At 46.5% G+C, this 25,745-nt stretch overlaps 2 protein-coding genes across 4 annotated transcripts; both read right to left on the reverse strand.

Annotated features, from left to right (window-relative positions):
• Window positions 1-1,578: 1,578 nt before the first annotated feature.
• Window positions 1,579-11,545, reverse strand: ism2b (isthmin 2b). 2 transcript variants are annotated; one of them, XM_019890997.1, is made up of 6 exons: window positions 10,759-11,545; window positions 6,294-6,542; window positions 5,318-5,639; window positions 3,686-3,823; window positions 3,531-3,599; window positions 1,579-3,453 (listed from the first exon to the last, which is right to left on the reverse strand). In XM_019890997.1, exons 1-6 carry the CDS (start codon window positions 10,867-10,869, stop codon window positions 2,936-2,938), a joined length of 1,407 nt encoding a protein of 468 aa, XP_019746556.1. In that variant the 5' UTR covers window positions 10,870-11,545; the 3' UTR covers window positions 1,579-2,935. The 2 variants fall into 2 exon arrangements, with proteins under 2 accessions (XP_019746556.1, XP_019746555.1); XM_019890996.1 differs by having other exon boundaries at window positions 3,686-3,826.
• A 1,182-nt stretch (window positions 11,546-12,727) lies between these two features.
• sptlc2b (serine palmitoyltransferase, long chain base subunit 2b) lies at window positions 12,728-24,836 on the reverse strand. 2 transcript variants are annotated; one of them, XM_019890993.1, is made up of 13 exons: window positions 24,560-24,836; window positions 22,159-22,353; window positions 21,871-22,025; window positions 20,862-21,010; window positions 20,603-20,727; window positions 19,472-19,565; window positions 19,247-19,352; window positions 18,420-18,639; window positions 18,189-18,315; window positions 16,046-16,181; window positions 15,835-15,964; window positions 14,839-15,017; window positions 12,728-14,697 (listed from the first exon to the last, which is right to left on the reverse strand). In XM_019890993.1, exons 1-12 carry the CDS (start codon window positions 24,701-24,703, stop codon window positions 14,904-14,906), a joined length of 1,695 nt encoding a protein of 564 aa, XP_019746552.1. In that variant the 5' UTR covers window positions 24,704-24,836; the 3' UTR covers window positions 12,728-14,697; window positions 14,839-14,903. The 2 variants fall into 2 exon arrangements, with proteins under 2 accessions (XP_019746552.1, XP_019746553.1); XM_019890994.1 differs by having other exon boundaries at window positions 12,728-14,698; window positions 14,832-15,017.
• Window positions 24,837-25,745: the final 909 nt, after the last annotated feature.

The raw sequence follows: 25,745 nt of genomic DNA on the forward strand, positions 1-25,745 counted from the left end.
GGGATAAATCCAAGACTGCATAATCCACAAGATTTAAGGTCCGCTGGTATTTTTTGTGTGTGTGGGCAAATCCGGCAGGTAGACCGGCTCAAATACACACGAGCATTGATGCACTGTGTGTTTGGTTTGTTTGCAGGCAGTCTGCATGAAGGCATGGAGGTTATGGGTGGTGGGGGCGCTGGCTGGTTGTGTGTGTGTGTGTGTGTGTAGTTTTTTAAACAAGGCTACGCTGTTTGCATCTCGGCGCGGCCTGCGGTACACCTACAGGAAATCTCGTGTTGCTGCCAGCCACTCAAAGTAAACACATCTGGAGGCACCCAGCGGCCACCTTTGCTCCGCTCAATCGTTTATTTTTGTGCACTTTCACAAATCCTTGTGAAAGGAGTCACGCTACACCGATTCTGGTCACTTTGGCTGCCACCGCAGGTTGTTCTATAGTTTCAAACCTCTCCCCTCCTTGGCTGACAAACAAATAAATCGATATTTTATGAGAATCATTTGCTTATGTTTTCCGAATAAAGTCCTTTTGTGGCATCCCAAAAAGTTGTAACCTTACAAGAATCAAGTCGTGCTTGCAAAAAAAAAATGTCTTGCAACGTAATGTAGTGAGAAAAGGTGAGCTTGACACGAAACAAAAAGTTGCGGTTAATTGTCTGTTTTCGCTGAGGCTGCAATGTGTTGAACATGTGTTTGGCTCGCCTCCCTCACGACGCTCGTCTGCAGTCGCCAACATCGGACCAACTAAGGCTTTCTCTCATGGAGTGAACAGAGAGGAAGTGATGGCCAACATTAGTGCGCGCCATTCTGCTAATTGTGTCCCACTTGCGCAACGCCATGTTGTCCTCCTCGCCGGGTGGGCATCACGAAGCGGGAGAATTAGAGCATCTCTTTGCCTAAGCTTATGGATTTCCATTAGCGTGACCTTGGAACATTAAATCTCAGAGGTATTTAATCCTCACCGAAAGCACAACACGACCACCGTGATCAATGTTTCCACTTCACGGTTGAACTCTGGGCCAAAGAACTTTGACCCCGATAGTTTTCTCAACACCATGTACATGTTTAATGCATATGACGAATATTTGTGTGCGTTTTTTTTTTGTGTGTGTGTGTGTGTGTGTGTGTGTGCATTGTAAGAGTTCCCCCGTGGTTTTATTGTTGTTAGCAGGTAGGACGCAGACCGAAGTTTTCCCACCACGAATCTAACTGCTTGAGACCTGATGTAGCCGAGTACGCGTTTATACGACGACGACTCAGAGAAAAAGACCGCGTTGAGTTATTTTTTCCAACGTATGTCAGGCAAACAGCCCCATTAGTTCTCATCAAGCGAGAGAGCGACGTACAAACCGCAGGGTCACAGATCATTAAGCGCGAACACCCCACCCCTCCCCACACAAGAGCCTGTTCCACTTTCTTGAACTTTAGCATTTTCAAGTGCAGAAAGAAGAAATGGCAGCAAAAGCATGATCAATGCACTTTTTTTTATATATATATATATTTCTTCAGCATCATTTCAACAACAAAAAAGCATTGCAGTACAACACAAACACAGATGGATGAAGCAATGCAAGTTCTTCATTTTTTTTTTTTTTGAATGTGGTGCCTTCATGTCAGTCCAACACGTGCACCATGTTTGATAGCTTAAAAATAAAAAGAAACAGAGCGATCAGACAAATAAATACTGTACAAGACCATCGATGTCAAACTAGATTCAGAAACCACAAAAATGATCATGCTTTTGTCCATATTGACACTTGATCGGGCCATCTTTGCAACATCCGTTCATCAATAAATCTTTTGCATTTCTATATACAGTACAGACCTTAAATAAAGTGCCTTCCATTTCAGATCAGTTCCTGAAGAAAAAAAAAGGGGATTTGGAGCCAGCATCCACAGAAAGAAGTAGATCAGATAGAAAGGAACATTGAGCAACCGAGAGTGTGTGTGTGTGTGTGTTTGAGCAGGAACAGGAACGTCCTTTCTGTCTGATCACCGCAATTGAGCGCACATCCGAACGAAAAGCGTCTTCTGATCTGGATGACCCATGCCTGATACCGCCGGCTTCTTACCAAGTCCAACTGTCGAGGTAAACGGACGACATTTTTTTCATGGCACTTACTTTTGGAGTCCCCCTGAGAACGTGGTCGAGCAGGGGCCGCCAACTCCGGTCCTCGCCGAGACCCATCCTGCACGTTTTGGATGCCATCTTTTGAAATCAGGTGTGCTGGAGGAGGGGAAATATCTCAAACCCGCAGGCTATGGGCCGTTCGAGGACTGGAATTGGTGACCCCTGCGGTAGAGACGCAAACACAATCGAAGCTTGGGAGCTTTGTTTCATACACACGCAGCAGAGAGAGAGAGAGAGACGAAGGAGGTCGGATGTACACAGGCATCAAACAGTGCTTTTCAACTCTTTGGCACCCACCTCATCTTTTTTTTTTCCTGGCTCTTAAAATAAATTGATCACCGTGACAAAGTGGCTGAATCCAAGAAAAATAATAATCTGACCACCACCATTCACACAAGCACAGCTTTTGAGCTCAGCTCCAAGTGATTTGAAAATAGGACTGTCTATTTGTGTGTGTATGTATATATATACATACATACATACATACATACATACCCACACTGTATGTATTGAATTAAGAGTGTAGCAGCATTGTTGTGAGTCAAACCAATCTGTACGTCTTCGTCCCCTTGTGCCAAGACTACGCAGAGCACAATCAGGATCTTGTCGTCCTTCAACACCATGACAGACGCTAGCAAGTGGACAACCGCGTATAAGGTGGTCCAATTTTTCTTCCTTCAAAGGAGCCTGTCGTGAGGAGATTGGGGAAGGTATTCTCTTGGTAATACATGACAATGGTTATGCGGCATGCGTGGGACACACGGTACGTGATGTTTCAAGGTAGGCCGTCATTTTGGCTGCAGTCCATCAGTACTCCCGGGCCTCCTCCAACTCATTCATGAAGACATCTTCGTGTGGGTTCTCCGGACACTTGAGTCCGTTATTGGGCGGCCGCACGGCATGGAAGCGGCTCCAGTCTCCCTTACATAGGATCCAAGGCAGCACGTCCACTTTGAAGTTCAGCTCCGGCGAGAACTCGGTGCTGATCAAGTTGGGCATGCCGGCGCCTTTGCCCCTGGTGATGAGGCGCCCGCGGTCGTCGTAGCAGCAGTGCTGCGCCGCCAACGTGGACGAGTCGCCGGAGAGCGCCGAGCGGATGCAGCCGCGGGCCGAGGGCTTGTAGATGTCCAGGCGCTCCTTGGGGCCGCTGGCGTCGCGCCATCGGAACGTCCGTCCGCGAGAGTCGTCGTGGACGCTGACCACCGTGTACGCCACCTCAGAGGGGAAGGAGCAGGGGCAGCTGGGCAGCTCCAGGAACGCCTGGCGGAGGTACCTCTGGAGAAAGTCGCTCTTGCAGTTCAGCCACTTTTCACAGCTGTCCGCATCTGCGAGCCGAGAGGACACCGGTCACAATTTAAGAGACGAGCGATTGGGAACAAATGAGTATCGCCCACTAACTGACCCGTTCCAAACGGCTCGGTGCCGTTCTCCATGTCGAAAGGGAACGGCTCGACCACGGTGTTGACTTCACCTGCGGAGCAGAGAGAGCGCTTGCGGTCGAACGTGCGGAAATGTCACCGTGTGCCATTTTTTTTTTACGCGGTGACGTGATCTCACCGGGACAAGGTTCCAGGTCACACTTGGAGGCTTCCGTCAGAGTGCAAGAGTAGCCGCACGACTTGGTCCTCTTCCTCTCGCCAGGTCCGCATGTGACCGAACAAGGAGACCACGGAGTCCACTCGTCAGTCTCCTTCTCTGCTGGAGTCGCAAACAGAGAAACTCAGACCAACGCGAGCCGTGCAGCTCTGCCATACTGCGTTTGAGGTTTAGGCTACATTATAATTGACACATTGACAGGAGCGAAGATGAGAGCGGCTTGGCAGTGAAAAACAGTCTATAAAAAGGATTTATGGAGACCGCAAACCCAAACATTTTCAAATTTTGTCTCTCGCGGTGAACTCGACGTGCACTTGAGCAGCGGAAGGCAGAACGCGTTCAAAGTTTCCAGGCCAGGCCATGCCATTCCATCGACGTGACCGTGACCATTTTCTCTTGATCTAACCTTTCCCATACTGAGCCAAATTCTTTTTGAGAGCCCCGAAGTGAAATTAGAGAGAGAAGCTGCGTTGCGGCTCTACGCGTCGGCACCACGTTTTCTTGTGGCGTTAATAACACTGAAAACAAACCACTCTTGATTAAAGGCGAAGCGGGTGCAGAAATACCAGCTTGGGTGTAGCGTGCATCCAATTTGACTTTGTGGGCGTTGCCACCTCGCCATGTGGCCGTACGGGAATGAGGTTTCAGGAGCGTCTTAATTACAGAAGAAGCTATGGCAGGCATCCTTGATTTATACGCGCTCTGTCTTTAGAAGTGACCACTTAATGGGCATTGTTGCCTCTGGCTGGCGCATTGTGTGTGTGTGTGTGTGTGCGTGTGTGTGTGTGCGTGTGTGTGTGTGTGTGTTGTCACAGCGAGCGAGATGTTTACAGGCTAAACATGTTTTTTGGGTACCTGCTTCAGCGGGATGCCACAACAACAATTTCAAATCTTTCCCTGCTATTTGTGCGTTGGGACACTGCCCCGAGGCAGGCAAATGGCTTGGCGCTTTTCGACGACATCCGCTTTTTGCCTCTCGTGACACTCGAGTACAGTACGTGTACGAGCTGACACAACATTTTCAGGCAAAACAGACGGGGGTGGGGGGGGGTAGCTGGAGAAGTTATGTGGAACCCAGCAGGCCCTCCCCCCTTTGGAAATTCTTGAACTGGCTCAAAAGGCTGAGCCGCGGAGGGCAGCGAGGGCCGTTCGGATGCTGGGGGAGCCCGTGGGGACCCGGGGAAGGATGAAAGGCCCATCGGAATGGCCCCTGTCAGTCTGCGTTCCCAATGTGCCCTCTAATTGTCCACAAGCAGAGGGCTGTTTTGTCTCTGAGAACAGTGGCTGCCTCACGCTGCCATTAGCGAGCGCATCGGAGGCTTCTTCAAAAGGCGACCATCGCGACCAGTGTCGACTTCAAAGCGGCCAGAAGCCGCAATGTTTGGATGGTCGAGCGCTCGTCCTGCCTCGCACGCCGACATTGTTTGCCGCTCTGGGACTGTTTGTCGTGCAGCCTTCCGAAAACCACTTTGCTTTTCGACACCGCTTGGCCGTTCCCATCATCGCTTCCTCTTTGTCCGGGTCCAAATTCCAAAATATCGCCTTTATAGGTTTTTTTTTTTTTTAAGTCTTGTCAAGAATGCAGACTCTTACCATAGTAGGTCTGAACCGGATCCCAGCCTTCGTTCCAGTAATTTCCCCAATCCCCACCAACACCACTGAGAGAGGGCTCCTCGCTGCCGTAGAGAGAATAATCATCCTCCTCTTCTTCACCGGTTTCCTCTAAGGTTGGTCGGCTGTTGCTGTCCTCGCCAGAGTCGGTGTAACTCCAGAAAAGAGGCCAGAAAAGCTTCTTCCCTCCCAGCCAGTCGACTGAGGAAGAGGGAGAGGAGGAAGATGACGATATCCAGTCGTTGTCCTTGGCCAGGTCCATCTCGACCTCCATCTGAGGGTCATCCACCACCTCAATGGTGACCTGCATCGAGACAGCATACACGACAAATCTAACGCACCTTCATCCGATTCACTCAGTCATCATGAAAATGTAGCCGAGTCATGAGACGGAAAGCCTTCCAAAATGGCTCGGGAGCCAATCCCATTGAAGTCATCACCCACGCAGCCGCTTTTCACAGTTCTAGAATTTGAACTGTGACCTCAAAGTTGCTTCGCCTCAACGTGTCATCAAGGAAGTTCAAGCGCATCAGTGACTGTTGAGCTTCACCTGTCACGATGTCGTCACGAGAAATGAAGCGTCCAATGACGACATCGTCAGGCATCCCCGCCAGGCTTGGATGCGCACAAGCCAGCCAGACATGAGCATTTAGGCACTTGAAATCATCCTCTCAAGGAGAGAATGTGAGCATTTGTTCCGAGCAACTACTTCTCATTACCTCTATGAGTCACCTTCGATGCGGCGGTGCGGATGGAAAGAGTCAGGGGGAAGTAACTTTTTGGTTCATGTTATTTGACAGTCAAGGATAAAACGGGACGAATGGCATTCGTGCCACTTCGCGACGCCCGCCTGCGCGAGGCCTACTTACGTTTCCAATTCCGCTGCTGTCGTGTTGCACGTCGACACATTTTGGAAGCGTTCATCAAAAAGGCTCCGTCCGGAATCAACTGAACTCACCTGTATGTTGGGGTTTTGGGAGTTCAAATCAGCGTTCGCCAGGTCTGGGAAGTTCTTCAAATCCAGGATGAAGGGCTTGGTCTCCTCCTCGGGTTCTGGCTGAGGCAGGACGCCGACAGAGCGGTGCTGAGGGTGGCTCCACTTTCTCTGATGGCTGTGGGGCTCCGGCACACTTTGCACCTGGTTCTGCTTCTCCAGGGCGTCGGGATCATACTGGATCCCGCCGCTGGGAAGCGGGTGGCCGTGACCCTGACGGAGCACAGAGAGAGGAAAAGCGGCCGATGTGTGAACAGTTGTCAGCATTCAGGATTCATTTCAGTGGCGATGCAAAATATTAGCCAACGCCGTACATGATTTATCTTGCGTTGCGCTTTAGCGACCCCCAGGACGCGCTCACAATGTTGTCATGAAATGGGATTTTCATCACGATGATCTGAATCCCGATGATTTCTTTTTCAGAAGCAATGTGAAAAATGCCAGCGCAGATTGCTCCTCAGAGACCCCGAGGCATCCGTCTCACCGGCCAAGTGACTAAACGGCCTTCGTGTATTTCATTCTCTTTTTTTTTCCCACAACAGTCATGGCATCCAGGCTTTGGACAAAGAGGGGTCTGTGCCAGAACGATCCTCTTTTAGCTTTAATGAGAGGGCCTGGGAGGCGTGAGACCCCCGCGCTTGTGTATGTGCCCGCAGCTACGTCCGCCACTTATTTTAACCTTACCGGAAGAATGAGAGGACGAGAATAGAATCAATGTCAATCACAATTCTGCACCGATTCATTTGTGCTACATTGAAAAATAAAATGCCGGAGAACCGACGTACTGTACATTTGTAGAACACCCCCCCCCCCTGTTAATTTAGATCTGTGTCATTGTGAGCACACTAAAGTGACTCAAACATATGAGGGGAGTGGAATTTGAAGATTGTACCAGTTTGTGGCCTACATAGGCCAGTGGTAGTTGAGGGGGGGGTGTGTGTGGGGGTGTGTGGGGGGGGGGGGGGGGGGGGGCGCTACACAAAGTCTGCGTTAATGACCAAATGGACGATGATTTACCGTCATGGCATCCAGAACAGGTCGTACTTTCTACTCAGTGCCTGTGATTGTCCCATAAAGCAGTTCACGTGGAGGGTCAAATGCAAGCATTTGAACACAAAAAGCCTGTTTAGTGAACAATCTTGTCAAGCATGATGAATGGCACACGAACAGAAGCCGCCCCCCTCCACGAATTTGGCATCAAGGTTTATGGTAGTCATGCACGGTAGAACTACAAATTCAGATCAAATGTGTATCTCTCCCCCTCACCTTCCTTCATTTCAGTAATCTGATTTGCCAACTGAGCTCCCATTCTAATTTGAAGCAAACACATCAAATTCTATTCGATTCCAAGCAATTCTTATTGTCGTAAGGTCCTAAAAAAAAAAAAACGTGAGGTGCTTCCTGCTCCTTTCTCATGCAATGGACTAATCCAGCTTCTAAACGTGAGTCAGGAGGAGAGTCACAAAACAAACACGCTGGCGCATTGTGAGGAAATCAAAGCCAAATGGAGCAGAGAAGGTGAGAGAAAAACAAACAGCGTTTCTCCAAAACCACCAAAGGCTTCAACGATTTCACCGTGACACTAAACGTTACCATCCGCAGCAAGAGCCACAAGCTCCTGCCAGTCGCAATAGCACCGCTCAAGTGTCAACTGTGGAGATAAACAGTGCAGATGAAGTGACACAAGTGACGCTTTTCATCATCAAGATGCATTCCAGCGATCAAAATGGTAAACAATATTGATTCATGTTCTTCGCAATTACAGTATGACACACTTTTTACATCGCCAAGAAGGATTAAGGAGAAATTCCGTAAATGCACACTTCAGTTGATGATCAGTAATATTCAAAGAGGGGGGTCTGCGTCGCCGTGGGAATGGTCAAATCACGGCCAATCAAAGCGACTCTTCTCCTTCCCATTAAATGTGATGCGCTAGTCAGGCCCTTGCAGCCTTGACATGGCAGCTCAAGTTGCACATTAACCCAGCTGTTTAAAAAAAAAAAAAAAAATGTAGCTCCAAGTATTTGGACAAATCAAGGCCTCCTTTCAAGCAAACGCCCGGCAATCAGCAAATGAGTATCGAAATCCCTCTGGCCACTATTACTTAGCGGTTATTAACATTGCATCACTGTCAAAGCTGTCTACTCGCACCCCTCTTATCTTCACACCTTTCATATCTACGGAGCCACATGCGAGTCTGCATGCTTTCACGTCTTGCTCATCCCATCCCGCTACACATCTGGATCCTGTGTTCTTTTACATTGTATATCATCCTCTTCCTCCCCCCTCGTCTTCTGTGATCCTTCTTTCCTCCTACATTCTGATCAAAGGCACAAAGGCTGACGCCATGCGGTGTGTTTAAGAGGAACGCCGTATGGATGCAGTCAGGGGGGGCTCTGCCTGGCCTCAAGACAGCGTCTCGCCTCACCCAAACCTTGTTTGAGGGATTCAGGCGAAAGGTGGCAAAACTACTCTCACTTTCCGAATACGAGTCAAAGCATAGATAGTTGTGTCAAAAAGTGTTCAGAATTGAGGATTGAAAAATAATACACCTCAGCCTTAATGGACGCTCGCAGTATTAAACGGTAACGCAGACAAACGAAGAAGAGTTTTATACAACAACTGAAAGTGACTCAGTGACTGTGCTATATTCTTGTGGGTGTTGTTACATTGTCTACATGTGTTGCTGCACCACGTGTTTTCAAATTATTTGCTTGTTGTTTATTTGTCTCTTAAAGCGTGATACCAATGCCGCATGGATGCTATTTGTAAGCCCATCTATCTTATGTGTTAGCATTAAGCTAGCTGACATAAAGGCAAAGTTATGTGGTTGTTTTGAATGCACAATATATTTAAATGTATTTGTCATTGTTTGATGTTTAGTTTGACAGGAAAAAAAAAACTAACTGGGAGTGGCGTTAAAGAGCTTGAAGTCTTTTTTTGTGGGGCGGGGTGGATTCTGACTTTGTGTTAAGTTCCTAGAAATGTTTTTGAAGATACACTCAGGTCAGAGAAAGGAAATGAAGATGGGATGAGTCGGGCAAACGTTGAGGTGAGGGATAAAATTGGAATCTTGAGGCGTGTGGAGAAGGCGAGCAGTGAGGCAGCTTTGATTTATGTGCATGCACATATCAAAGGGCTCTGTACTTGGCTCTTTCCAAACCATTACCGAAGAACAATAAACCGTTGCCCCGCCCCCTTTGATCCCAAGAGGGCAAAAAGTGAAAACAAACGGATGGCAGAATCAGGGCAAGGTCATAGAGGTCAGGATGGGAAAACAGACAAGGCCAACAGATCTCAATATTCGACTCAACACGCCTCCTCTTGTGTTATTTGGGAGGGGCGGAAAGGGGAGGGGGGAGACCCCAAAACAGGAAATTCCACATTAACATACAAAAAAAAAAAAAAAAAAAAGGCTAACGTAAACAATCGGATGAATGACACTTGACCCGAATTGCAGTGCGACAGATTCAGAGGTGTCACCTTATTCTGGTTACATAAGCATATCGTTACTGGGCTCCCACTTTACTCGGCTTGCCCTCCTCCTCTTTCCTCTACTAATCTCTCCATCCAGCACTTAGGGACACACACCCCGTTGGTCAGACTGAAGGTACAACTGCAGCCTTTTTTTGGGGGGGGGGCAATGGGGGCAACAGAGCATCTATGGGAGGCCACACAAGAAGGAGCGTCAAGTGAACCCTGACACAAACACACTTTGATCCAAAGAGCTCCACGTGCAACAAAAGATCTCTGCAATGGGGCGCCGAGCAGCTAAAATTGATGTGTTTGCACGCGTGCAAGAAAGAACGATGTACACGTTTAGAGTTGAGCGAAGGCAAACTTTGCTGTACATGCTAAGAGAGCTGAAACATTGGCGGGAGTCAGTGGACTGTGAAGGAATCTCTCAGCGGAGCTCATTTTATACATTTGATCTTTTTGTTGTTCAAAACAAAAAGCGGAACAAATATCGGCATATCCGTTTTATTCTAAAGTGAAGTCATGCATCAGATGAACGAAGAAATACAGTAGAAAGATGAATATCACTTGTAACAAAGTGTTAAGGTATGATTTGCGACAAATAATCTGTTTATTTACAGTAGTTCTGCCAGTAACAGGAAGAAAAATTAAATTCTCATCCATTCACTGAGAGATGATTGGCTCTGATTAACCTATTTCTGAATTCATGATTGGATTAAAAAAAGTTTTCATTTCGACGCTTTAATTTTAAAAAACATGACATTATCAATTGACAGTGCAGAAAAAGCGCCGGTCCGTAACATGCAAGGAAATAGGCCAAAATGTGATGGATGGAGATAGATAGACAGATAAATAGATAGATAGATATAAATAAACTGCTGCCGGGACGTTTTAGAGGGAATTTCGAGGACTTGTTCAACTTGAGACAACTTCCAGAAAGTGTCAAGCGTACCTTGTGAGCAGCATTCCTGTGTCTGCTTGGGAATCCCGTGGCCAAGCTCAGCAGCAGCATGGACAACATGACGAGCGACATCTGAACTCTCCTCACGACCTCCTGACGCATCTTCTTGGCGGACAAGGTTCTTCTGAAAACGTCCCCCCCGCCCCCGCCAAAAGTATTCAGAGGTCCTTTTTTTTTCTTTCTGTGGCTAAACTCGATGTGCGTTCGCCGTCTGCCAATCGCCGCGTCGGCGTGTTGACAACTTGGAAGATAAGCGAAGTTTCGGGCGAGCCAAAAGTGCGGCGTTTAATGAAGATGCGCACGCGTGTTGTCCATATGTGTCACCGGCTGCGTGTGCGTGTGGCGGCTGCAGCTCAACGCCTCTCTGCCCCATAAAACCACGCGGCTTTGGCACGGCTTTTAAGTAGGAGCACAAAGGAGCCAGATCACCTCACGCAGAAATCTCCCCGTCCGCACCGGCGACCGCTTATTCGACTACTTTAAACCGTGAGTCACTCCGACGTGGGTGGGTGGGTGGCTGTTTTCTTCCGACGCACGGACATCTGGAGCTCGGGGTTTGCGGCGCGTCTACGCAAACTGTCTGACGCGTGAATCCACGATGCCGTCGACGTTCATCCGCCGGAGCGCTTCGAGTTGGTATGTGCGCGCGCGCGCGCGCGCGCGCGCGCCGCTCAGCCATCCGATGTCGCTCATCGTGCCTTTTGACGCACGCGGTTTACTGGGCCGAAACTTTGGAAGTAGGGGGTGGGATGCTCATTACCAACAGTTGTGCGTGTGTGTGGTGGGAAGTAACGAATGACGATAACTTTGTCGCTCAAGTAGATCGCGTTCTTTAAGTCTATTTCTTTTTATTTTTTTTACAGCTTTCTGTACTTTTTGTTTTCGGATGACTTTTTAAAATGTATTTTTAAATGTACTAAATTTTTCCCCACTACTTTGTCAAAATAGACGAGTGCTGCCTAAGTTACCTCGAAAAGAGTAACTTTGTAACTAATTTTGAAGGCGAGTTACTATTTGGGACGGCATTTCATCTACGTCTCGACTTCCTTCATTGGTATGTACACCAGTGGCGGAACTAGACTTTTATCCTTGGGGGGGGGGGGGGGCTGTCAAAGCTGTCTCAGGGGCTCTGCAAAACAAAAAATTGGAAACGCATGATTAAGAATCAACATCCAATCCTGTAACATTTGAGATGCTTCCGTGGATGGCAAAGGGGTTTCTCAGTCATATGATATAGTCTTCAATCGACGCAGAGAGGGGGAGATGGTGAGCATGGCCTTTATCTGCATTTTCTTGGAGACAAGATTTAAGGATGTGGACTGCGCACACTCCCAACTGCAGAAAAAAAAGACAGCTCAGACACATCTCAAGGATTATCATCAAGTGGAAACTTGGTCATTACATCAAGGGGAGGAAACAAAAAAGAATAGAAGAAAATGGTGGCGGGCGTTGACCAAATCAGAAAAGACAGCCTATATTCAAGTCTTGCAAGCGGTCTTAAAACTCAAAACTGCCCCATTGATGTTGAAAGTCGAGCAGTATCTAATTCGCAAAATGTTTGTCAGCCTTAAGACGTGAAGATCAAATGTCTTGTGTTCTATTTTTTTCCCCCTCCTTCCATATCCAACTCGACGCAAAGGAAAAAATTGTATGCCTCATGCTCCGGCCACACAAGTGCACTGCATAAAACTCAAGTACAACGATTCACTCTTTGCCAAATAGCGGAGAAGGAAGAGGAAGATGCTTGCGGTTTGTTTGAGTGCTACTGTCACCTAGTGGTGTTTTAATGCGCTTTTCGTATAGTTCGCGAGTCCTTTTTCTTTAAGTAGTTGTCATTGCGATTGGAGCGTAAATGTGCACACATAGTTGAGTCAAAACACAATATTGGTAAGGTATGAGTAAGGTATAGTTGGTATTTAGTACAGCACATTTTCTGTGACCACACAGTTTATTCCAAAAGTTGATATACCAAGAAGTGATTTAATCTGTTTAGAACAGCATGATCGACAAACATCATGGCTTTACACTCTGCACAGAATGGTTTAAAATTCAAATCACATACAATTTCATGGGAGTATGTAACAGATAAGGAACATCTCATTCATCTCGATAGGTTAGTTCATATGAGTGGTTGCTGCCCCCCCCCCAAATTTAAAAAAAAAAAAAAAACATCGATTGAAGAGGTGTAACCGGTTGCGTTTCTCTATTTGACTGAGGGGGAAACCTGGCTCTGAGGAACAGACACGTTGCTGTTTGCAAAAGCCTTTTCCTCCATAAACATTGAACATTCTGCAGCGCTCGGCACGCCAACAGGACATTTTTCACTGGTAACACACGGTCTGTTTCACAACTGCAGCAGCCACACCAACGGCACATGTCGACTGGTGAAAATGCACCAGATCCATGATATGACAATCATACAAGACAAAAGTTCTACAGGTGTAGTAAACAAAAGTGACAAAAAAAGTGATACAAAAACCGGCCTAGACTTGTGTGAGATCAGCATGATGGATGTGACCAGAATGGTCAGGCTGGCTTGGCTTTACTGGACTCAGAATCCCATCGATAATTCAATAAAACGGCCCGTGTAAAACCCCCTAAGCAGAACGTCTGGGGACGGGCCCCATGCATACAGTGCGACGTAACAAAGACAGTGCGGCGAAGGCGGATCGAATTGGAATGCCGTTCTTTAAAACAATCACAGTTAAGGGGCATGGGGGGGGAAAAAAAAAACCTCCCAAAACGAACACATCTAGCACATGAAGCAGAACTCCTGCATATTTCAGTGACTACATCATCTGTGCATTCACAATGCCTGTCAGTAGTGCGAGCACTGAAGAAGAAATGTTAAACAGTTATTTCAAATATGCACACCCATGGGGATACATGTGAAGCTGCCTTTCGGATAACCACGACAATTTTCTCACGTAAAAACGGACAGCTGGACGAGAAGATAAATGTTTTCAATAAATAAAGCTGTATATCAGATAAGTGTGAGGGCAGTATCGTCATACATACAGTTCAAATGTACAATGTGACATGGCCAAATGTAACGCACAACAAAGAGGGGGGTGACCGAGGGGAAGGGGGCGGGGGTGGGGCGGGGAAACAAGAAAACAATGGACTCACGTTTTTTTGGGAGCAGGTGTAAACAGTAAATAAGGCTGCAAAATAGCTCTAGAAAAGAAGCAGTAAAAAATATTCTGTCGTTTTTCTTCCCGGGATCTTTTTTCCCTTGGTAATTGTTTTCTTTTGGAATAATGATTTTACATTTGAAGAGAAAGTTAGAAAATATATATATCTATGTCTCTATATATAGGTGCGTGTTTGCTTTGGTCAGGGAAAGAAGCTAATATTCTACACTCTGTTGAGGTCCAAGTTATTTATCTTTTTTTTTGCGGGTGCTTGCATGTGATAATATGTCTAACCCATATGGAGAACACACTTCTGTGAGAGGTTTGGAATGCTACCTGAGCAGCAAGACCGACTTTGTGAAGAATTATTTACATACACCACGTCTCTGTTCCCATCTAGTTTTTTTTTTTTTTTTTTTTAAGTGCACAAATAATGTCTCATGGCATACTTTTCAAATGCATCGGGGTGACTATTGCGCAAGCACCAAACACATTCAATGTGCTCAAGGGATAAAAGCTCCTGTCTCGATGCAGGCACAAGGTCGCAAATCAAAGGCTTTAAAGTTTCCGTACGGACACGGAATATGATGTTGGTCTTCTCCTTTTGGCGAGCAGGCTAACAGATTTGAAAATGTTGTCACAAATATGGCAATTGACCAGGGGTGGACATACATTTTCGATCCGCTGTCTTAAGCTCTGGTGAGTCCATTGAGGTTTGGAGTGTGCTGAGAAGAGGTCTGGAGAAGTGGTGCATCAGCAAAGCCGGAAGAGAGCTTTATGAGATTGGCGTATGAGTTCGGTACTTTCTACCGTCTTTGTTACCGATTTGCTTTACTGTTTGTTGTATATGTTAATTGCTCCATGTACAGCACTTTGGATGCAGCGATGGCTGTTTGAAAGTGCTCGATAAATACAGTTGAGTTGAGTGTTTGTATGCGTGCGCACACACGCATACAAACATATCTATAGGGATGGATTGGGGTGCAGAAACATTTGTGTGGCTCAGTCCTGAAGCTGGCTTTCCTCCGAAGTCCACCTGATGGGAGGAGGAGCCCGTTCACGTCTGGAGTACTTCAGCTGCAGCAGGTCGCCCACTTCATTCATGGCCTCCAATACCTGGCACGGCATCACAAGCAATGTTGTCATTCAGACTGCAAAGACGTAAACGGTCAGTGAAACGTTCCAACGCTCGGCGGACGGTAAAACGACGCCAATAAAACAGGTGTGAACTTTTGGCTATACGTCGGAGTGGCAAGCCTCACCGGCGCCTGAGCGCGAACATCTCAGTGTTGCAAAGGCGAGCGGCAGAAAGCCGCAGCCCGACACCAACTCCTGCATTTCTTCCCGCGACAAATGAACCGGCGCCGCAGCACTCCAAAGCACCTGGAAACAATTTACCTTCCCCCTGACCTTTTTTCCGACTCCGCGTCTTGAGCAACAGTAAGACCGGTTTTCCAAAGACGGAAAAAGCGGCTCCTCCAAGCGCTCTACAAAAGGCTTTCGCCCGCCCTCCCATCGGAGCTCTACACACGGTGTTGACATGCACAACGGTAAGATGAATGAAGTGCCTTTGGAGAGACGCAGCAGCTCGTATAAAAGCCTCACCTTAATACCCACAGACAGCTTCCAAGTGCTATTAAAATAAAAGGGCAAACTGGGAGTCCTTATTATCCAACGGGCTCACTCAACACACACAAATGTCAATCCGCTGTGATCCAAGCACATTTAGCGGATGAAAAACAACAACACTTAACTGTGTTATTGTAACATTGACAGCGCGAGGCAGTTCCACTGCTGATGAGAGAGGAGCGGGGGCAAAAAAAAAAAAAAAAAAAGACAACGAAAAAAACGCCGCTGTTGTTTTAACATCATCGTGGCCGAGTGACTCCGTCATTGACTATTTTCATGGTTTTAAAGTGTCACACAGACTTACCGTGTCGAGCATTTCCCTGGTGTGCGCGGCCGAAATGCAGAAGCGCGCTCGGGATTCGATGATGGGCGTCGCCGGGAAGCCGACGACCACCGTGCCGATGTTCCGCTTTAACATCTCTCGACCGAAGGCCCTGAAATGCAAAAAGGAGATGATTCGACACGCTCACGTTTCCTCCGTGATCCGATCTACGCAGACGCGTATGACAACGGACCCGATTTTGGCGGGCATGTAGAGCATCACGGGTACGACGGGAGAGTCGCTGTTGCCATAGATGATGACGCCCATCTCGCAAAGTTTCCTGCGGAAGTAGGTTGTGTTCTCTGACAGCTGGCGGAGGCGGTCGGCACCTGGAGACGATGGACAGACGTAACGCCGTTATTGTGAGAGATTTCCAAAGGTGGGCCGAAGCTCGTTTTTCCAAATGGTCAAGAGCAATATGCTTTGAAAACAGGGAGGAGAGTACAATCCATCAACCCAAAGAAGACAAGTAACACCCACGCGGAAATCATCTTCATGACAGTTCAGATCTCAAATAATGATCTCCTTATTGCTATCCATATCCTTTACCAATCATACTCGGATTCATTCCATACACACAAGCAACAGAAAGCCGTGTGAGATGATGTCGGTAAACCCGTCGAAGCCATGTTATGGCGAAAGCAGCCATAAGTGAAAACAGCGCTGCAGGTGGGAAATTAGCGTCTTGGACACCTCCGCATTATTTGTCGTCATTGATCCAAGTTTCCCACAGATGGCCAAGAGATGGAAAAAGCCTGCACATTGATGCAACTTTCCCCCCTTGATGACTTATGAAGTCATTACAGCCCGCCTTCGAATCGCAGAACAAGTCCATTATCTGGGAAAAAATCACGTGCACAAGCATAGTTTGGTCCTCGGAATTTGCCTTTGAAGACAGCCAGAATTCATTAAGACGGAGGTCAGCGGAGGTGAAGTTAAACAGGCATCCATCCTCTGATGTCTGCCTGATGCGGACTGCGGATTCGCCCAAATGGCGCAACGTGCCAGCAGCAACATACTCGGACATCTGTCTGACTGAGCAGGAAAAATATGCAAAACGCGAACTTCAAAGCACTCATGACAAACCACCTAGCCTGAAATTATCTTTTTTTTTTTTTTTTTTGTTTTTGAGGCAAGTATAGAAAGAATGAAACGCACCCAACTCAACGCACTGCTGGTAACGAAACCGAAATTCAGACAGTTGTACTAAGCATTGTTTCATATTCACATCTCACGCCTCCATGTCGCATCCGTACATATGACGGTTGCGATTTCATGCGGGGAAACTATGACGAGCTGTTTGTGTAAAGGAAACGCTCTGGCTAGCTAACAGCTCCAACTCGGCACTCGCGTCTGGATCTTCAAAGACTTCAAGCAGGTGACGGGGGGCTGCAACATATCATGCTGTCATTGTAATTCTTCCACGAGGAAAACTCGAGCCAGCTCAGCCAGTCTGGTTATCTTCACGGCAGATGATGTTGCGAAAGGCCAGGCCTCCTGCCAGTGAAAAGAGCTCAGGTGTTTTACCTCTGCCAAGCACGAGGACTGCATCGTGTAAAAATGACAGCCACGTTGCGTGACGCATTCCATTTTAGGATTCTAATACCACTTTCGGCGCGGATCCAAATAAAACGAAATACATGATCCGTTTTTCACGGTTGCGGCCCGCTTGCGTGCGGGGCCTGAAATACCATTGAGTGCTTTATTTGTGTATGTAGATGTCTCCAACTGAGCTTGATCTCTACCGATCACCGGGCCCTCTGCACCATGCTGCTTTGTACCCAGAAGGAAGTCAAAGGAGCAAACATCTGAAAACAATCAAGGAAGCCCTAATCTATCATACAGCCGCTTCACAAAGTTACATCAGAAGCTTAAATTTGACTTTTATATATATATAGATAGACATAGCTATCAATATAATTATGATACAAGCCACCATAGTGATGACGGCGATAGAAACGGGACACGTGCTGGGCTATACTGACATCTTGTGGTCAAATACAACATCACAGTCGCATGTAAAGTACTATAGAGAGTCCAGTAATTGGGGATTTTTTGCTGTTTTTTTTTTTGTTTTTTTTTTTTGCTGCAGCTCAACAACTAGACTCGCCACACAACAAGCAACACAGCTGAATCTGACTGCACTCCCGTTGCAGCACTTTGGTCGAATGTGACGAGGCGGACGTCGAGTGCACACGAGTTTGAGTTGCCGTCGTCTTTCACATTCAAATCAGGTTGGTATGGAAACGCCTTTTATTTCTTTGCTCTCCAACCGGTCACCCAACGTTGCAGCAAGCAGTCTGGCACAGAGTAGCGTCGGGCGGCGTAGAACCTACCCAGTGTGGTGCCATCTTCTCCCATGATGATTTTCATTGAGGTGATGATTTGCTGGGCCACGGGTGGCGGCATGGAGGTGGCGTACAGGGCGCTGTGAGAATGTTGCCGCAGGTAATCGATCAGCTCCTACCAGGGGAAGAACTAACATTTTAAGAACATGCACAACTTGCGTGGAGTCACCAAAGCTCTGAAGCACACAGCTATTGATATATTTGCTGGTGTCTGCTCACCTTTCTGCCTCCGATGTAACCCCCGGCGCCGCCAAAGCTTTTTGTGAACGTTCCCATCATGACGTCCACGTCTGTGGGATCGAGGCCAAAGTAGTCCACCACGCCTTTGCCGTTGGACCCCAGGGCCCCGATACTATGGGCCTCGTCCAGGTACACGTATGCCTTGTAGCGTTTCTTCAGGGCGATGACCTCCGGCAGACGCACGATGGAACCTTCCATACTTTGGGGGAAGGAAGTTAGACACATATTAAAACAAAGTATTTTATGATGCGGACATTTTATTGTCCTACTTCAAATTCAAGGAATCTTCACCCGGGAGACTTTACGGTATAACTTGCACACTTAAATGTTGATTTGGATTCATGTGTAGAGCACAGATTTAGCTCGGATTACCATTTCTTTGGCGATGCATAAGCGCCATCTATCTATTTTAACGATCTGACTGTTTGCCTTGGAAAGCCCAGTGCAAATCAGACTCCATTAACATTGCATTAGGAAAAGGACATTGATTAAGTTGTAGCGGCTGTTTGGAAAGGGCATTGATCCCTCATGACTTACCGCGACAGAAAATGCACTCCAAGGAGAGTGGGAACAATTCCAAACTGCTGTGGATTTTATATTTTGACAAAAAGAAATGTGGATTCGCTCAGGGTTTTTTTTCTCTTTTTTTTACACTGACTCATTGATATTAAAATGCTACTTTTACACCCAGAGATTTTTTTTTAGAACACAGAACACATCTGGCAGAAATATTTTGACAATGTTACAAACACAAATTGAAATATCTGAGTTTAGATGTGTTTATGCCATATATGATGATGCTTCACCTGTAAATGCCCTCCACCAAAATGAGAATTTTTCTCCAGGGCCGATGTGTCCTCGGCTGTCCGTGTACGATGGCGTCTCGCAGGAGTTTCTCAAGGCTTTGCATGTCTACGAGCAACGGCAAGAGCTGCTGTTAAAAATGCGGAACGCTCGAGCAAGTGCTCCGATCGGTTGCTTTGAACGCGACGTGCGTACCGCTGTCAACGGTTATGGAAAAGGCCACCTACTGTTGTGTTTGAAGACCCGAATTGTTGAGCCGGAAAGACGGGCACCCAGCACCAGTGACGCATGATTCAGCTCGTCGCTTAGGATGAGACACCCCTGGAACAAAACAATGGGAACACATTCAAATTGAGTTTGCAGAAGTCACAAGAGGCGTGACAAAAAAAAAAAAAAAAAAAAAAAACCAAAAAACAAATCAAATCAGGTTTAATCAGGCACATTAACTGTATATCACTGCATTGCTATATCAAAATGTTTCAGAAACTGTGATTTGCATTCCCCTTTTGCACCACAAACATTACCAAGCAGCCAAATGAGACTTCATTAACGGCCTCAACAAGTTCCCACTGAATGACACGCCCCTGCGCACAATAAAAAGGCTTCGGATGAAAGAGGGGAGAAATAAGACGCAGAGATAATATGGCCGAAAGCCATGATGCAAAAGATTTAGGTATCGATATTTGCAAAGAGGAACGTAAGAGCGCACAATGTCACATTGTGGCGATTTCGGCATTGAGCAATCCAAGACGAGGCCCAAACACATGAACTGAAACCACTTCTCTGAAATCTACAGAACTTAATCTTGAGGCACATTGCAATATGCTCATTTGCTCATTAGTATGCCTCCGGGTCACATCGGCCAATAAATGAATGAAGCTCGTGCAAAATGCGAAATGGAGCCATGAAGAAAAAAAAAGGAGGGAATAAAAATATGCCGCAACAGGATTAGACTCAGGCAAGAATGTGGGTGGCTTCTTGCCAAGGGCGGCGGCTCTTTCACCGCCTACCGTTTGCACCTCTGCACGCTGCATTTGCTACTTCCTGTTCCAACACTGACTATCAAAGTAAGTAGAAAGTGATCGGATTGCCTCGGGTTTAGACCAACAGTGGCAGCGACTCTTTCAACAAAAGCGGCTCGACTCAAACAATTTTGAAATCTTGGAACGGTCTGACCTGTTCCGCGTTGGCCCTTCATTTGTTTTCAGTTAAAATCAGTAACAGGAAGCCACGTTAGCTCCGTACAAGTCAAATTTGTCCTCCTGAGATTACAGTATGGGGACAATGTGTTTCGTCAGAAGCAATAGCACGCCTGATGGAGAACAAAAGAAGAAAAGGAAGAGAGTGAATTTCCGTACCTTGCCGGTAAGTGCAGGAATGTTCATGGAATTAGTGGCAAAGCCCATCCCGAAGGTCATAGCTGACTCGACCCCTAGGAACCTGGCAACCAACTGCTCCAGCTCCTCATGGATGTCGAGGTTCCCTGGAACGCGCAACATGTTTACGTGGTCACAGGTGCTCTTTTAGTCAATAACAAACATGTTTCACTTGAGTCAAAACGCGCTTCGTTTGGCTTCTCAAATTCGCTCCGATCACAGACACGGGGAGTTCTCTCACCTAATTCGCAGCGAGTGCTGCCCACTCCCACGCCATACTTTTGTGTGACCTCAACGGCAGCGTCAGCACAAGCCCCGGTGTTCTCGGCAAAGCCCAGGTAATTGTACGAGCCCATGTTGATGACATCCTGCACCACGTTGCCCGTGTGCCTGAAAGGAGAGCGAGACAATGAGACTCGGGGACGGAGGACAACAACCCGGGGTCAGGAGAGAATCATTAACTTTTAACATGTGGCCAGCGGTAGCTGTGCAAACATTTCCTGTTCAAGCGTTGTTGTTTAAATGCCCCAGTCACGCAGCAGCGGGACATTACGCAACAGTTTATCTCAAGGAAATTCAGCTGCAGCACAACAAGGCATATTTGACACATTCCGATCTTGATAAAAACGGCGGCGGAGAGAAAGCCAACACGCCCTTTTGAAAGAGTCATTCCTAAACTTTCTCAACGATGAAGGTAGTTTAGTCATGGTGGCGGGACTTGTAAACTATCGCGTGATTTACGAGAGATGAGTTACGTACGACACAATTAACGCTGCGGCTTCATGTGGTGGCGGTAAAAAGATAAGAAGCAGAAAAAAAAACATGTCCCACAGGAGGGCCGGGATTTCACAAAAATACTTTTTAAGAACAGTTGTACAGCAGCAATTTGTTTGTAAAAAAAGAAAAAAAAAATCTCTAGTGTGCACACTTGCCGAACCAACATCAACCATCAGAGTTTGCATCTGTTTCAGTTTTCAAGGTTATTATTTCTCATGATACATTCGCCATGTTTATTTTTTCACATCATAAAACCTTTGAGACGAACAAAGTCAACAGATGAAGTACCTCCCTAATCAAACCTAAGGGGGGGTGTTAACTTTCTTGATCCAATATGCACAACAGGCTAAGTTACTATGTCAGAGTCATGTGACTTGCCATATCAATATGCTTTTTCATTTCACGGCAGACGCGTGAACTGAACCCGGTTCTGAATCAACCTCTTGCACTCGTCACCATTCAAATCAACTTACTGGAAGGTCCAGTTGTAATCTGGGGAAACTCGCTCCACGAGGTTCATCTTTGCCCCGGGAACGCTACAGATGGGTCGGTTCCAGTTGTCTCGGATCCTCATGTACAAGTTCCTGGTGTAAAAGTTCTCAAAGTCTTGATAGAGTGGGACAAAGTCCTAGCGAGGAAAAGAGCACCCGTGAGGGCATGCCGAGGAAACAAAGCAGACCACGGAGCCGTGGTCAAACCGAAACCAGTGAGAGCGAATCCGCCGACCGGCACCGGTGCATACGGATCGCATTCCGACTGACCTTTTGCTCTTCCCGCTCTCGGGCCATGGTGCATTTCCCGATGTTCCAGTGGCGGAGAAAGTCCCGGAGGTAGCCGAAGATGGTGAGGATGCCGTAGCCCACGTAGGTAAGCACGGCCACCAGTAGAGGAGTCTGCTCAAATGATTCCACAAAGGGCCTCTTGTACAGGCTCGAGTTGTGTGCGCCATGTTGGTTCTGCGGGGGGGGGACAAAACAAGCATTATCATTACTACAACCTCCGCTTCCTCAGGCGCAATTTTGAAATGCGGCGGGGTGGAGTGGTCGTCACGCGATTGGGGGTTCGAGTTGACAATTTTCAATGCTCGTGCCTACTTGCGGTTACCCGTACACCTTGTATTCTTCAGGGAGAATTCAAAAAATAAGACTCAGATGTGGCTGAGACAATCACTAACCTAACGCCGTCAACATTACAGTCAATAGCTGCATGGCAAACAGTATACGAACAGCGATAAAATAATTCTCTCAAAACAACCTAACAACAAACAATAAGCCAACTACAACACTCAACATCACTTGGGATGTCGAGTGTGGCGGCTTAGCAGCACCTCATGTGATCAGTCATGCTTCTCTCCTTGAAACATCTCTGAGCACTGCAGAGCGTGAGCATTTAAAACCAGTTGGACGTGACCTTCCCTTCATGGAGGATACAGGAAATTGGCCGAAAGAGTCTGTTGCGTACCGGTGCCCACCACAATCCAAACCTCTGCACTCACTTTAACGCCTCAGTTGTAAAACAGTACACAAAAATCAACAGACACAACCCACACCGCTATTTGGCCAACCAAACTCAAGAGTCTCGCTTTTTTTCTTTGGCGTGCGTGTGGCAGATTTGCTCGGTTGAGAAACAAGAACAAGAGAGATATTTTGATGCCAGGCTTCACGGCTAAACGCAAAAAGATATTCATGACAAGATATGAATGCCGATGTTGTCACACATCAAATAAGCTGATTGCAGGATGGCAGGATGTGTGAGAGTTGTGGCACTATCCCGCTTTGTTGGGATCTGTATAAGACTCCCAGGTGTATAAATAGCGAATCGAATGGTATTCAGCCTTGATGTGCCAATTGTGGGGGGAAAAAAACAGCTCACAGTATGATGCAGAGCAGTTCTACAGGGCTGCAAACTACAAGCACAAAATAGTATCATATACTGGACTATATAATAACATTGTCAAATTACTCTCTGACAGTGTCAGTCAAAGGTGTTATAATTCTTCTGGTGGAAATTTACAATACAACATCGAAATCGAAAGGCACCTCGTGTGGTCAGTGATTGTAAACAATCAGAAATCTGCAGATTACAAATGCAACTCTGGAGTTTTAGTTTGGAATGTAAGAATCTAAAACCAAAGAGCAATTGGACACAACTACAAATGAATAAAAAAAGCCACGCATGCATGCATGCATGCCCGACCTCCATTACTAAACTATGTTTTTGATTCCGCGGTGGAAGCAACCGCACCCTTGACAACACAGAGACATTCCTCCTCGTTTAAGTGTCATGTGGAAGCGGGCTGGCGCGTCTCTCCCCGGAGACACCAAGTCCTAACACAACAGGCCCTGGTCTTCATCTTCACATTAGCCAAGGTAAACATAAACCTGTCTGACTTCACAATGACACTTGCTGGACAGAAAAAAAAAACACACACAACTGAGTGTAAGATTACAAAGAGCTACACAACAGTGGACCTTCAGGTAGTGTAGGCCACTGTTACAAAATAATTAACAAGAACAACAACTTTAATTTGCATTTGTAATATCCATCCATCCATCCATTTTCTAATCATCTTAGCCTCACGAGGGTCGGGGGTACATCAGTCATATGATCACATCCAAAAAAAAAAGGGGGATTCAAATAATTTCCAGTCATTAAGAAAGCTAGACAGACTGTTCAACAAAAGAACTCAAATGTTGACGATGGGTGCCAGAAATGACAATATATACATTACTTACATGAAGAATACGACCAAGCCAAGTCTGCAGAAATACCGCATCGGTTACACTACATTACGCACGCTAATGTTTTGGTATGGACAAACCCCAAATACTTTTATCATTACGATCAATGTATGTTGTTTTTAATTCATCAAAGCATTTCAACGTGGTTCTGTCTGGCTGTGTTGACACGAAGGAAAAGATTAACTCTGCCTAGTCTGCCGACGAACGTGGGCCAGCTTGGGTTTTATTCATAAATGAACAGTTATCTATTTATAAACGTAACGCTGTAATGCTCATCGTCAAACTAACCAACAAACCCAGCTATTTATAATATTAGAATATGTTTAAAATATGTAAATATTTCATGCACATTTTTGAAATAGTTCGGGGCCGTCTCCACGAAACAGTTGAGGGCCGGCCGGGCCGGGCGGGCGGGCCTCACCTTCTCCCCGGGGCAACGATACTTCTGTGGCTGTTGAAACAGGCAGTGGTTCTTCACGAAGCCATTTTTGCTCGCTTTTTGACCGCTCGAAGTCCGACGACAAGCGTCTCCGTTGAGTAGCTTGTTGGCGGAGCTTTCCGTCATCTCTGTCGGCTCACCGGGGCGGAACGTATCACAAATTGAAGTAGCCCAACTTGGGTGCGGATAATCGGGAAGTCATGTATGAACTCCGAGAAACGTTCGTTTCTACGCCCACCGCGCTGCGTCTGCACTGGCACACCGGAAGTACACGCCCCTGACGCGCTCCGATTCGCCAATGCGCTTGGTCGCCTACAAAAATCGTCTATTAAAAATAAGATCCCCCCAAATAAAATACTGGGCAATATTTTTAGTGGGCTGTCGCACAAATTAAGTGAGACTTTGTGAATTAGATATTTTTGCATTTCGAACAAAACATGAATATTACGAGTGACACTCAACATTAGAATTTTTTCAACGGCAGCACTCCAAGGAAAACAGAGTGAGTCATCTTACTCTCTTTTAAATCCTGGTCAAGCTCTTCCGATGGAAACAACCCATAATAACCTTTGGTCAGGCGTCAACCTAATCCTGTTGATGACGTGTTATTCACCTGAGCAGGACAAGGTCAAAGGCTATCCCCAGAGTGAGTCATCGGAAGTTGCCATTAATGTCATACTGTATGTTAGTATATGATGTTGTAAAGAAGAACAGCAATCTCTATCCGTGCCTATACCGTCACAAAGCTAAAATGCAAAGATAAATAAATACATACATACATAAATCACGGAGCACTGTAATTCTGGCCAGAGCTGACTCATATAGGACCCAAAGCAAAATTTAATTTAGGGGCCAGCAATTTGTGCTAATACTGTATTGATTGGTCAACAGCAAATTTTAATCAGGGATGGCTTGATCTGATGATCTTTTCATATTTCTGGATTTGTATTTGTTTTGTTTTCATGTGCAAATAACAGCAGTACGAACCTTAAATTACTGTACATATTCCTGCTCCGAGATTGCACTATTGGGCCACAGAAAAAATTGATATCTTCACTTTACCTGCAGTGTTTATGCTTGTGCTGTAAGGTTCCTGTTCAATACCTGGAGGCACTGATGCGCAGCCCAGTGTTTAAAAGATGTGACATCCATGATTAAGGCATCCATG

This window comes from Hippocampus comes, unplaced genomic scaffold (genome assembly GCF_001891065.2).
Source record: "Hippocampus comes isolate QL1 unplaced genomic scaffold, H_comes_QL1_v1.1 scaffold174, whole genome shotgun sequence".
Classification (NCBI taxonomy): Eukaryota; Metazoa; Chordata; class Actinopteri; order Syngnathiformes; family Syngnathidae; genus Hippocampus; species Hippocampus comes.

Coding starts and splice junctions, on each gene's coding strand:
- sptlc2b (XM_019890993.1), bottom strand. CDS start 24,703: ATGACGGAAAGCTCCGCCAACAAGCTACTCAACGGAGACGCTTGTCGT. Junction 18,316..18,419: donor GTTACATCGGAGGCAGAAAG/GTGAGCAGACAC, acceptor TTCCCCTGGTAG/GAGCTGATCGATTACCTGCG. Junction 15,965..16,045: donor TACATGCCCGCCAAAATCGG/GTCCGTTGTCAT, acceptor TTTGCATTTCAG/GGCCTTCGGTCGAGAGATGT.
- ism2b (XM_019890996.1), bottom strand. CDS start 10,869: ATGCGTCAGGAGGTCGTGAGGAGAGTTCAGATGTCGCTCGTCATGTTG. Junction 5,640..6,293: donor CCCAAAACCCCAACATACAG/GTGAGTTCAGTT, acceptor GTCTCGATGCAG/GTCACCATTGAGGTGGTGGA. Junction 3,454..3,530: donor CACCGAGCCGTTTGGAACGG/GTCAGTTAGTGG, acceptor CTCGGCTCGCAG/ATGCGGACAGCTGTGAAAAG.